Source organism: Barbus barbus, assembly GCF_936440315.1.
Source record: "Barbus barbus genome assembly, chromosome: 21".
Lineage (NCBI taxonomy): Eukaryota > Metazoa > Chordata > Actinopteri > Cypriniformes > Cyprinidae > Barbus > Barbus barbus.
This window is the reverse complement of record NC_136749.1, coordinates 3,418,433-3,432,674: the sequence shown is the minus strand read 5'-3', so window position 1 is coordinate 3,432,674 and position 14,242 is coordinate 3,418,433. Positions and strand designations below refer to the sequence as shown.

At 36.4% G+C, this 14,242-nt stretch overlaps 1 protein-coding gene across 1 annotated transcript; it reads left to right on the top strand.

Annotated features, from left to right (window-relative positions):
- Positions 1-3,368: 3,368 nt before the first annotated feature.
- On the top strand, positions 3,369-10,152 carry LOC306887050 (threonylcarbamoyl-AMP synthase-like). The gene is made up of 6 exons (XM_079444518.1): positions 3,369-3,582; positions 4,317-4,512; positions 5,121-5,235; positions 6,379-6,498; positions 6,571-6,701; positions 8,307-10,152. The coding sequence occupies exons 1-6, from the start codon at positions 3,387-3,389 to the stop codon at positions 8,374-8,376; spliced, it is 828 nt and encodes a 275-aa protein (XP_079300644.1). The 5' UTR covers positions 3,369-3,386; the 3' UTR covers positions 8,377-10,152.
- The last annotated feature ends 4,090 nt before the right edge of the window (positions 10,153-14,242 follow it).

Sequence of the window (14,242 nt, the reverse complement as noted above, 5' to 3'; positions counted from 1 at the left end):
TACAGATCTCTGTTTCCCACCTTTTATCAGTGTCTCCTTGCACTTTTTCTTTTGTGAACCCTGTTTCTAAACCCGCGTGAGTCTCTTGTGACCCGCTCAGGGATGCAGAAAAACAAGCAGCGGTATATTCTAAGATGATAAGCGCGCGTGTGTGTGTGTGTCTGTCTGTGTGTGTGTGTGTGTGTGTGTGTGTTTATGGGTTCCTGACCAGATAAGCAGACACAGAACTCATCTGACCTGTTGTTTTGAACTTGCTTGTAGTGCACTACCCAGCCACGGTTCAGCCCGACCCGGCCAACGCCCCTCATTTATATACCACTGCTGTATCGAGGTTCTAAAGAGCTGACCATAATGTAAATACATAATACATTTGAGAAGATAAATGTTTAAACCTTTAGATTGTATTTGTATTTTTGTATCAAACTATGAGAAATCAGACTTTGGGTGTGAGATGAGAGATGTGACTCTGCACTGCCTTTACGGTCACCTGTGCATCTCGTATGCAGTATGTAGTTCTCCGCAGATCCTTGTGTTTCAGACTCAAGTAGGATAAGAATTGCCTTACAACTCATGATCGTTATTTCATTTCAGCGTGGACTAGATATGGAGAATTTGAATCGGATTGATATTACTGAGCGAGCCTTTTCCTATCCTGTGCCAAATGAAGCCGTGAACTGACAGTGATGCTGGTAGCTCATGGTAGAATCTGCGTACGCCGCTCCCTCGATGTTAATTAGTTGCTTTGCTATTTATCCACTACATTTTCTTGTTAAATATCTATTAATGGGACCTGTGCAAACCTAGTACTAGAACATTGTAATGCGATCTGTCTGAACAACACAGTTTTTCCCTTTGGGGTCCAGCCAATATAATGATCAATCGTACCTTAATAATAATAATGCACACGCTTTTTTGACTTTATTGTTTGTTCGCATATTTCACATAGGACTGGCAAGTTACTTTACATGAAAGATTCATTTTGATCACCTAACAAAAATAAGTAACTATGCAATGTCATAGAGCATATAGAAAAGACATAAAATCACTCCATCTGTACATGTTCATAAGCAAAATATCATGTGTCAGCATTCAGTGGTCATTTTAGTGTGCAAGTCATCATGTAGAGCAGGGGTCATCAAACTTGATCCTGTCTCAACACACATGCCTGGAAGTGTGAAGTATACCTAGGCTGTGTCCAAATTCAGGGTCTGCATCCTTCGGAGTACTCATTTGAAGGATGTTACGTCACAGCGCCGCGACGAAGGCTGTCCAAATTCGTAGGATCCTTCAAATGCGGCCCACAAATACGTCCTCCTTTTCCCCGAATTGGAAGGATGGGTGTTGTGGATCCTTTCCCGTCCTACCTATCCCATAATTCTTTTCGGCAGAGCGTAATGGCGGACGAAGCGAGCTGTAGCGGAGTGGGAGAGGAGTTTCTCTGACAAAACAAGCTAAAGTTTATGCTTCGGCTCAATGAATTTGTAGGAGAAATTAGTAGAATACTTAAAAACAAATAAAAATAGGCTATAATGGCTTACCTGGATGTGACTGTCTTGTAGTCAGACAACGAGCAAAGAAAGTATTTAATTTATTTAATTGCTTTATTTCTTCCAAAAGAATTAAAATGAGGAGAATAACTCTTTGTTTGTCCATTTTCCCGCTTCTTGCTTGGCGCTGTCACGGTTGCTAGGCGACAGGATATGAGCAACGGGTAAGGGAGGGAACTGAAAGAAGGGTAGGCCGTCCAAATTCACAAACACCAACTTCCGGGTTTTGCGGACGTCGGAGGATCCCTCCTCCTTCAACCGGGTAGGAAGGATCCTAAGGAGGATGCAGACCCTGAATTTGGACACAGCCCTAGTAAGAGCTTGATTAGCTGCTTCAGGTGTGTTTGATTAGGGTTGGAGCTGAACTCTGCAGGACCGAACTTGGTGACCCCTGATGTAGAGAAACAGCCGTGTCCTGTTGCATTGAGTATTTCAAGTTTAAAAGCCTTTTTTCCTTGAGTCTCACCTATCAAAATGTTTGTGTTGTGTACAGTTATGTTTGGTGTGACTTAATCTGTTTTGTATCTGGGCATTGCAATGTTATGTATATATTTTTTCCTGTTAAACATTATTGCTGCTTCAGTGTATTTTTTATTTTTTTTTAATTGAACCCCACATGACATGAAAATCTTGCATTTGTTTTAATGTTGGAAAAATACTGGTGAAAGAACTACTTGCTTGACTGTCAACTGTTCTGGTTTTGTTCTTGCTCAAGATCGGTTCATGTAAACCTGCAATGATGTTGTTGTTGCTTAAATAATCATTCCACCTTCATCAGGTGCCATCATCATTATGTTTTCATTCACACATGGGTCTTTTTAAGGCATTAACTTATGGTTTGGTCTTTCAGTGCAACAAACTAGCTTATTAAGCCGTTGCTTTTCATTACTCTGGATTTGTTCTGGTTCAGGCAGCATCAGAGGACACCAGACAAGAGAAGTTGGTCTGACATGTTCGTTGAGTCTCAGAAGCTTGAGGTAAAGAGGAAACAAATGCTTCCATAAGGACTGCTTTTGATACCCAAAGTGTGAGGAAACTGTAAAGATCTGTATTTTTAAAGAATGTATAATGTGAAATTTTTCTCATATGCTTGTTTTGTATAAAGTATAATGTATTATGGCAAAGTAATAACTTTTTGAATCAAAAAGCAATACAATACCAGTAAAATCCTGAGTTGTTACATTATTTTACACTTTTGATTGTTGCAGAAAGAAATTGCTGTATTCCAACACTTTCACATCAAGATTTTATTTATTTATAGACACTTGTAAAGTGCAAATACTGAAAGCAAAGAGTTCAGTAGTTCATGCATTTTCAAGTCCTCTTTCCTACAAAATAAACAGCAGCATTTTAAAAGCACATCTGTAAATAATATAAAAATACTATTTCCAGCAGGTCATTCAGGATCATGGTGCAGAGCTCCTGTCTGTCTGAGATTTTGCCATCAAGAGCCTCCAGATGTTTCACAGAAGAAAAATGTATTTATTAGTGAAATAAATAATAGCGGTTTAATAAATAAATACAGAAGCATGCAATTTACCTGATCTGCAGGAAGATATTTTATTTGGGTGTTTGCTTCCTCAGTGTTCTCTGTAGTATGGACATTAATAAGAAATATCAGTCTATGAAATTATTCTTTAAATGTACGAAATTTTTCCGATCTTAATTATATTAATTAATGACATGAGAAATTTAATTATATTTACCGGTCTTAACATAACTTAGGAATGTGTTGTTCCTGCACGACTGAAATAAAGATCTAAATTTATATTTTTGTACCGCAGGTTTGTTATAAAGGGACTTTTATTTTGAATCGCTGTCAAACTGACTTCCTGCTTTATGAAAGCATGCCGTCGAGCTGTTTATGGTGCTCTTCAGCGTTATTCGCACGGCCGGCCAGGAATACGTCTAGATAGTTGCTCGTTCAGACTAAACAGGTCTTTGAGGAGCGAGAGGATGTGTAAAGAGCTGAAGACGAGAGTCCTGCGGTTAGCAGCGCAGAGCTCCGAGGACCTGACGCCGCAGCAGCAGCAGGGTAATGATATATGGCCATCATACACTCACACGTGCTGCTTTAGTCCAGAAACAAACACTACTGGCACTTCTCTGCTCGTGTTTCCGCTATCTTACCGGTGTCTTTCACTTCTGGCTCTGTGGACTAATAATAAATAAATAACGAGTCGTGTAATGTCTTTATTATTCATCAATAATTCTATTGCAGCGTCATTTGCTCTATATTTGAAGTTATGTATTATGAACGACTGGTGCTAAAATAGGTTCATGACCCTGTGCTGAAAATCACATTTTAAACCATTTTTGTGTTCGATGGACAAAATATTTGTCGTGATGTCATAGCTACCTACATAATTATATTTTATTAAAATTGCTAAAATCTTTTTTTTCTTCACACGTTTTCTGTGTCATTCTGTTGTTTCAGTGGTAACCAAGTAGACCACTTATTTTTGGTAAAACGTTTTTTATTTGAGGTGAAATTGTTGGTTTTGGCAAAAAATTGACAACTTTGAGACATTAAGTAATTTGAGTAAAAATACAGAAATTATAACATTTAAAAAGAAACACGCATAACAATATTGTAGTGTAATAAAAAGTGATGATCTTCATAATGTAGTGTTGATGGATCTAAAAATACAAGGTGTGTACCAAAAAACTTTTTAATGTGGCTCTAATAGATCAGAGAAGCATCAGCCCTTGGCCTGGAGTTTTCTAATCCTCTTTTGCTGGTGTGTGTTTTGTTTGTTGTGAGCACAGAGTGGACCGAGATCCTGACCGCCACAGTCAAGGCTCTGAAGGCCGGCCAGGTCGTGGCCGTTCCCACCGACACCATCTACGGTCTGGCCTGCGTGGCTCAAAACTCTGCGGCCGTCAGGAGAGTTTATGATATCAAAGGAAGGAACGGAGACAAACCTCTAGCCATCTGTGTCGGAGAAATACAGGACATATACAGGTTTGCTCACAGATCTCAGATCAGTTTACTAAAACAACACTACTGTTGAAAGGTTTGGGGTCCGTAAGATATTTTTTATTTCCGTAATAATGCATTAAATGAATCAAAACTGCAACCACAGATGTTTTATAGCCTATTACAAAATATTAATATTTTAAATATTCCTCAAAGAATCCTGAAAATGTCTCTGTTACCACAATTTTTAGCAGAACACCCTTTTTTCCACATTTGAAAACATCAGAAATGTTTGTTGAGCAGTAAATCAGTATATTAGAGTGATTTCTGAAGATCATGTGACACTGAAGACTGGAGTAATGATGCTGGAAATACAGCTGCACATCACAGAAATCAGCATAAAATATATTAAAAATAGAAAACTGTTATTTTATTTTACAATATGACTGATTTTACTGTATTTTGATCAAGAGGCTTTCAAAAACATTGTACCAACATCTCATTTGTTTGAATAGTAGTGACATTGCAACGCACTGATTTGACTGCAACAAATATTTTAAGTGTGACTTAAGCAATATGCATGAAGTACCATGGTATTACCCTCTGATAGAGTACTGTATTTGTGTTGTAAGGCGGGTTCTGAATGTTTTCAGGTTCTGTAAGGTGTCTGTGAAGGAGGATCTGCTCAGAGATCTGCTGCCTGGACCGGTTACACTCGTTCTGGAGAGGTCCTCCACACTGAACGGAGACCTCAATCCTTTTACCAAGGTGTGCTTTAGTTATTCTGTGTTTGCTTGAATATATATACCCCTTGTGAATAAGAATGCTTTAGCATACTTTTAAAAGAGTACTACTATTGTTATGAATGTAATGTATTTGAACACATAATTGCATGTTATTTAAAATTGAATCAAAAATGTATATGGTATATTAAATGCAATTAGTTGAACTTTTTTGACCCACTTAATTAGAACTTAAGTACATCTTTAACTGTAATTTCATAATTATTTATCTTTGCAATATGGTTGAAGTGTTACTGCTGAATGTACTGACAAGCATTTATGATAAACTAAAATATACTTTAATGTAATTTCTATTGAAACTATTTACAAATATTTGTATTTTCGCATTTTTAATGAAGTTGTCTGATTAGTACATTTAAAATATGTGACCCTGGAGCACAAAAGCAGTCTTAAGTATCTGGGGTATATTTGTAGAAATAGCCAAAAATACATTGTATGGGTCAAAATTATTGATTTTTCTTTTATGCCAAAAATCATTAGGATCTTAAGTAAAGATCATGTTCCATGAAGATAATTTGTAAATTTCCTACCGTAAATATATCAAAGCTTCATTTTTTTATTAGTAATATGCATTGCTTTATTTGGACAACTTTAAAGGTGATTTTCTCAATATTTCGATGTTTTTTTTTTGCACCCTCAGATTCAAGATTTTCAGATCAAATCTTGCCCGATTCTAACAAACCATACATCAATGGAAACATTATTTATTCAGCTTTCAGATGATGTATAAATCTCAATTTTGAAAAATTTACACTTAAGACTGGTTTTGTGGTCCAGGGTCACATATATTACTTTTAAATATCAAATACACTAAATTACAAAATATAATCAAGTACTTTTCTTGTGCTTTAGTATGTTGTTCAACACATCAAAATAAGTGTACTTCATTAAAGCACAACAAAAGATGATTAAAACAATGTACCTTAAACCTTTTCATTTGACTATCACATTATGCACTTTTAAATGTACTTAATTGTATTAAATGTGCACTTGCATAACATTTTCTTATCACACTTAAGCACACTTCTTTTTGTTATGTGTGTAGATTTCAGTAGTGTCCTCTGTTGTGGTCTGTCTTCTGTATCATGTAATATTTTGTGTGCTGTAGCTCATAGGGGTTCGTATTCCAGACCATCCGTTCATGAGGCGTCTCTGTCAGATGTGCGGCGAGCCGCTTGCTCTCACCAGTGCTAACATCAGTGCACAAACCAGCACAGTTGCTTCTAACGTAAGTACAGAACTCAAAGTTATTCCTAAATGGGCCTCAGTGTGTGTTTGACCTGCTGAATGTTTTCTGCAGGAGTTTGAGGATTTGTGGCCCAGTCTGGATGTTGTGGTGGACGGTGGCCTGATTGGAGATAAAAGCCGTTTGGGTTCAACAGTTGTGGATCTGTCTGTATGCGGCAGATACCGTATAATCAGACCGGGATGGTGAGCAACTCGCAACCATGTTAACACATTCATAAAAGTGCTGTGTGTGTATGTATATGGTTCAATGACAAAAAGGGGTTTTCAAGCAATAATACAATAAAGGTTTAATACAGCATTATTTTTTTCCGTGCAATAGAATATGTGCTGTTCAGTTTCTTTTTATTTTTTTTCTGAGCAAAAAAATGATTGCCATACATTTTCACCATGGTTTACATAAGACGCCCACTAAAATATCACCGATATTTTACATGGCAAAAAATCTTGTCGATCATATTTAGAACAAGAATCATTAGATGACATTAAAAGATTCAATTAAGGATCACAGTGCGGCCCTCAGAACTAATTAATTGTCATTTTCAATCTTTACCATTATCCTTCAAACCATGAGGTATTCTGCATTTGTCAGCAAGAAGTTTTTAATCATTTAAAATATAATAACATTTAGTCATTTTGCAGGTGCTTTTATCCAAAGGGACTTCTAAATAAGTTAATTTAGTATGATCACGTATTATTTTAATATATACAGGTCAGAATAATTTTAATTTTTATATAAATCTGTTAGACTGAATGACAGTGAAACGTTTCTCCAGATTTTGACACTTGTTTTTGCACCAAAGGTATTTGAAACATTAAAGTAGGCACTTGACTTGCATTTAATGTGTTATGTACAGTGCTATGCATAAGTTTAGACACCCATGCTAAAGTTGACTAAAAAGAGAAATAAAAAATCATCTTTTGGAAATTGAACTTAATGCCTTAATTTAAAAAATTAGGAAAAATTCAACCTTTAAGGACACCAAATTTTAATCCTGGATCCATGAAGTAACTGGCCTTTAAAAATAAAAATCTACCTGCCTCTATGGGAATTTAACATAGGGGTGCCCAAACTTATGCACCCTGTATTTTAAGGAAGAACATTTATTTATTTACGATACATTATTCATTCACAAAGAAAATTGGTGTCCTTAAAGGTTGGATTTTTCCTAATTTTTTTAATTAAGGCATTAAGTTAAATTTCCAAAAGATGATTTTTTATTTCTCTTTTTAGTCAACTTTAGCATGGGTGTCTAAACCTATGCATAGCACTGTATGTAAGGTTACACTTTATTTTGATAGTCCACTTTAGACATTCTACTCACTATAAGTAACTTTATAACTACATATCAACTAATTCTCATTCATTTGCAACTCGCCTTTATTTACAACAACATGTCTACTAACTCTCGGAGTAGACTGTTAGGTTAGGTTTAGTGTTTATAAATTAAGTTGACATACTATGACAAACTTTGCAAGTATATGTTGTGGACCCATCAAAATAAAGTGTTGGAAGATATTAAGCAGACAGTCTACAAATCCTCTAATGACTGCTAGTTGGCATGTAGTTACTTATTGTTAGTAGAATGTCTAAAGTAAATCAAAATAGTGTTGCCGTATATAAAATCACTTTCGTAAGTTTAGTTTGATGCGCACATCAAAATTGGATGTCTCTTCTTTGATCCAGTACTGATCAGTTGACCTCACTAGTCTACTAGTCATTTAGTCAACCATCTTGGCACATCCCTACTTCAAATAAAACATGGGCCCGTCTCTTGTCTTGTCTTGCAGTGCTCTCTCTGCTACAGTTCAGGTGCTTGAGGGCAAGTATGGACTGCTGGAGGATCCTGTAAACCAGTGAGATTCAGGCACAGCACAAACCCGCTGTAGGTCAAAGTCAGCCCAGAGATCAGACACTCTTCTGAAGTCTGTGCGGTTCTCAGTGATGGGTCTGAGTTTCTCTGCTCTTTCACCTCTTCTTTTCAGACAGTTTTGGGATTGGTGGATCTGATCTGAGTGTGCTATTGAAATGATCATCTCAGTCTATTGAATCCTCAAACTCAATTTGTGAGGTTAAAGATGCACATGTCTTGTTAAAGATGCACATGTTTCTAAATAGTGTTTAGATGTTCTATACGGTGGAATAATTCTCCTGTTGACATGACCTCGACACCACTGAGATGCCTTTGGGGATACACTGAATATTATAGTGAATGCTGTAAAAATTGATTGCTTTGTTACAGTACGGTAATAGTTTAGATTCAAGGATTTTGTTTTGTTAATTGGGACTTTTTTGGGACTGAGTTTTCAGGGGTCACTTGCGCTGTGGCAGAGTGCCAGCCTTTTTATAAAATTAAAACGACCTGAACCTGATGTCAAGAACTATTTATTATTGTACTGTTTTGCATTGTGGACCAAAGCAGATTGAATCCTCTGATGCAGATGTTATGCGATAGTCCCACTCATTGGTATTTGCAGTTAAAACATTGTCCCTGTTGGCCTTTTTCCATTTTATTTAATACAATTAGTAATGCTTATGAATTTGTGGATGTTTCAGATGCCTTAATGTCTTGGCCAGTCATTGTAAATGAGGTTAAGCCGTGTTTCTGTTCTTCTGAGACATGTTGACATGAACATTGAACTAAATGCATTTAAAACAGTTTTTGGCATGTTGCACTAATATTCCATGATGGTGCTTTCCTTTCAAATTACTTTTAGAGCAATAAACAATCCTAAGCTATTTGTTTTCTTTGCTCAATTGACACTTTCCTTATTCAAGACGGTAAAGAATGTGTATATATATATGAAAAATAAATGCTTATTCAAATTTATGACCATTAGTTTGGATTGAATACGTATTTAGTTTTTATTTAGATTTCAATACTGTCCTCTGTTTTTGTCTGCGCTTGAAGACACAGCATGTAATAGTACGTTCTGTAGCTCATAAGGGCTCATAATACCATAATCAGGGTGGTAACTCACTCCAAGAACAAATTCAGGTCTCAAAAACAAGACATTTTGATTCTGAATATTTTTGTATAGTTGATATTTAGTCCATGGTTGAAGGATGTTTTAAAAGGTGACTATGGTTAAAGCCATTTATTGAAAATATACTGAATTATACCTTTTCAAGTAGTAAATGTACAGTAATAGTGTACGTTTTAGAAGGTTTTGCTTTTTTTGTGTCAAAATGCCATTATTAATGGAGTGTACCTGATCAAAAATGTGGTGCATGAATTCTCCTCAGATGACAGCGGAAGGTTTTGGACACAGCGGTGTATCTTTGCTCAAGCCTTTGTGTATGTTTAGGGCTTCAGTTCACAGACTGCCACCTTGACATTGCTTTGTATCATTGTCTGATGTGTTGATTTCATGGCAGATCAGGCCAACCCTTCACCGAGCCACTCTGGTGTACACTTACATACTGGTTTCAATCTGTAGGATAGGTTGTTTAAAATAGCAAAAACCTAAAAGGACTGCTTCCCCTAACTGTACTGCTCACTTGAGCATGTTAGGCAAATATGACTTAAACCTCCATCCATATACCTTGGCATTGTGTATTATTGGTATATGATTTTCTCATTTACGTTAGATATTATATAGCTGATACCAGTTAATAAAAATGAAATTTTCACTTGTTTGCCTCAAGTTCTTTTTTTATTAGTTTAAGAACAACAACAGTTTATCTTTTCACAAGATAACATCCAACACAATCATTTACATCTTATGCACTTTTTATTTCTATATCCATTCATAGTATTCATTGGTATTCGGTTAATCTTTTTGCTAATAAAATTTTTGTTGCACTTTTTACAATGTGTGTACTCCCAGTGTACTTAACTAAGAAAATACTGGGTAGTATAAGGTAACTACATGGGATAAGGTTAGTGTAGGCTCAGAGTTAGTTCCTAGTTATTATACCCAGTTATTGTAATAAGTAGTACAAGCATATGACATGTAGGACACGACTGTAAAATAAAGTCCCTTCCTTGTGAGGCACTGCTAGTTACAGTGCCCTTCACTAATATTGGCACCCTTACTAACCTGAATATGAGCAAAGGCAGCTGTAGAAATAAATCTGCATTGTTTATCCTTTTGATCTTTCATTCAAACAAATCACAAAATTCTAACCTATCATTGAAGTAAAACAATGGAATGTGGGGGGAATCTTATGATGAAATGTTTTTTCTCCAAAGCATGTTGGCCATAATTATTGGCACCCTAGATATTCTTATGAGTAAAATATCTCTGAAGTATTTTCCCATTCATATATACATTTTTTAGCACACCAGGGTGACTAGGAGCATGAAATTGTCCAGCCATGACTTCCTGTTCCACAGCATTATAAATATGAGGAACGCAAAGGCCAAATTCCCTTAATTATCCATCACAAGGAGTAAAACCTAAGAATATAGTTCTGATGTGCAGAACAAGATTGTTGAGCTTCACAAAATGGAAAGTGGCTGTAAGAAAAGAGCTAAAGCATTGAAAATCCTCATTTCCACCATCAGGGCAAAAATTAAGAAATTCTAATCAACTAAAGATGTTACAAATCTGCCTGGAAGAGGACGTGTGTCTATATCGTCCTAATGCACGGTGAGGAGAGTTAAAGACTAAAGCCTCTCCAAGGACCACAGCTGGAGAATTGAAGAGATTAGTTGAGTCTTGGGGTCAGACAGCCTAAAAAATTGTCAAACAGCCCCTATATCACCACATGTTGTTTGGGAGGGTTTCAAGAAAAATTATCCTAGCTCATTCAAAAACAAACTCCAGCATATTAAGTTGTCAGACACGACTGGAACTTCAAATGGCACTGGCTTCTATGGTCAGCTGAAACTAAAAAATAGCTATTTGGCAGCAAACCCACCAGATGGGATAAAAACAAGGATAAATGTCCACGGTTAAATATACTGCTGGATCTTTAATGTTGTGGGCCTGTTCAGACACATGGCATCATGGATTCTATCAAATACCAACAGATAAAAAATCTAAACCTGACTGCCTCTGTTAGAAATCTTATATTGGGCCGTGGTTGGATCTTCCATCAGGACAATAATCCAAAACAAATATCAAAATCAACACAAAAATGGGTCACTGAGTGTGTTTCTGCCATGGCCGTACCAGTCCTCTGACCTGAACCCTGTAGAAAGGGAGTGGGGTGAACAATAATTGTGGCCAAAATTAATTAAAGAAAGCATTTATTTCACAATGACACCCCCCCCCCCCCCCCCCACACACACACACTTTAAATTCTTTTACTTCAATGATAAGTTAGAATTTTGTGAATTTTTTGATTGAAAGATCAAAAAGATAAACAATGCAGATTTATTTCCACAGCCGCCTTTGCTCATATTTACCAAGGGTGCCGATATTAGTGGAGGGCACTGTATGTAATATCTCACAAATCAGAGTTTCTCAAATCTGGTCCTGGAGGGTGTAATATTACCATCTCACTTGTATTCAGATTTGCACGATGGAATGTTTATTGTCTGTTAACCTTGTGTGTGTGCAGGCAGTTGTTCGAGTAGCATCTGCCTGCAAAACCGGAGGCTGCATTTTCAGGAACTCAGTCCTAGGACCGCATTTCTAGGACCCTAGGTTTTTAGTGACAACGCCACCTACCGAATTAGAGGGTCAGCGAAGATGGATGACAATCAGAGTGTGAATCAATTTTTATTTGTTTAACATTAAAAACAAGTGTGATGCATTTCATTGGAAAGTTAACGTAGTCGAAGTGATCGTGATTTGCTAAATAGTCTTGCATAGCCATCATATGCCTCTAATGCAATTGTTAGCAGATTCATTTAACGAAACTGTTGCATGATAAGTCTGTGTTGACTTATTGACAGCACAATAAACTGTAGCATGTTCGTTGTGAAAGCTTGTTAATTACTCATTGCTTTTCCATTTTAATTAAGTTAAAATAATCTTAATGTTTTAACTGTCACATGCTCACAGTCAGCCTGTTTAACGTTACCCCACAATTATGACTGTGATGCTGATGATGATGAAGATGAATATCATTGAACTGCAGTGAATGAGGATGATCAGATCAGATCTTCATCAGACTGAGGATCCCTGAGAGAAACACATTGACTTACAGTTCATTCACAGAGTCTGAGTCGAAGATTCAAACCTCATCCGTCTGTTTCACAAATGATCATGTGCTTCAATCAAACTCACTTCAAGACTTTCTTTCTCTTGGTTCGATTCACATCTGTTTTCTGAATCCTCCCGTTGACAGATGGATCGAGCTTCCCTCTGAAAACATCTGACAACAGATTATGATAACACTTATGAAACATTATCATATTTATTCTGAGATATTAAAGTTTAGACCATTGATTTCATATGACTTTATGACAAATATAGGTCATAGTCTGCTGAAGAGGTTCGATCATAAATTATATTTCCACTTATAATGTCAGTCATGGTTTCTTACAATCATAATTTGATCTTCCTGACTATTTTTAAGCCTCTCTGAAACAATTAAAGACTCGTGACTCACCTGAAGATCCTTTTATGCAGCAAGAAACAGAGAAATGCCAGAAGAACAATGAAGATCAGGACAGAAAACCACCACAACTGATCTATCAGAAAATCAATACAAAATAAAAAGTACAAAATTATTAAATGTTTAAATAATTAAGTTCTGATTGTTTCACCTGAATGCTGGAGATCTGGAGTCACTTCATTCAGAACATATTTACAAACACAAAGATCACAAATATGAGCCAATATGAAAGAAAAGATTGAAACTGGATTTAGTTTGAAACAGTATTAGTTTGAATAATCAGATGAATCTCACCTGAGACTGGAGTCGCTACAGTTTCATTCCTCACTGAAAAACACATTCAGAATCATTGTGATTCACTTCAACCACAGAAGATTCAATTCAACACACAGTTTGATCTCAATCAGAACACACTGATGTCTTTTACTGTTTCTCTCACCTCTGAACATGATCTCACGACTGTAATGAAGCTGAAATGAAGGAAAGAAGCATTACAGCAGCATGTATAATGTTTACGAAGGATTAATATTGAAAACAGATGAATGTTGAGAGATTGAGTTGATTTACTTCAGCAGAATCACAGATGATCTGATGATTCAGATTCACACAGTAAGAAGTGACGAGACGATCAGATGAGACAGAAACTACAGGATCAATCATTGTTTGAGGATTTGAAGGATCTGCTATCTTAAGTCCATCCTGATCAAATGAAACAGATGAAAATCATTCAGTTTGTGTGTGTGTGTGTGTGTGTGTGTGTGAGTGTGTGTGTGTCTCTGTCTCTGTGTGTGTGTGTGTGTGTGTGTGTGTGTGTGTGTGTGTACTCACCTCTGAATACCAGCCCTGCTCACAGTCATGACTGAGTGTTTGATTCGGTATAACAGGTAGAATCACATACAGAAAACCCACTGGAGTCTGAATCTCTGCACATGTGATGTTATGCATGATTCAGCGCTGAAAAAAGAAGTGTATTTTAAACCACAGGACAATTTTTTTCATTATTGCATGACAAGTGTTCGCTTAAAACAATTCAATATTAAATATTTGTGAAAAAGGTGTACTGTTGTGCATTTAAATGTTAATATTCTTGTCTTCTATAATTTATCATCAAAAAATAACGTAGCATATCCAAAGAATTACAATGCTTTGAAGTAAGCTTTCTAGCAGATAACCATTTAAATTTCAGTCCAATCCTTCACTTGAAAATCAGTGT

Coding starts and splice junctions, on each gene's coding strand:
- LOC306887050 (XM_079444518.1), top strand. CDS start 3,387: ATGAAAGCATGCCGTCGAGCTGTTTATGGTGCTCTTCAGCGTTATTCG. Junction 5,236..6,378: donor ACCTCAATCCTTTTACCAAG/GTGTGCTTTAGT, acceptor TGTGTGCTGTAG/CTCATAGGGGTTCGTATTCC. Junction 6,702..8,306: donor CGTATAATCAGACCGGGATG/GTGAGCAACTCG, acceptor CTTGTCTTGCAG/TGCTCTCTCTGCTACAGTTC.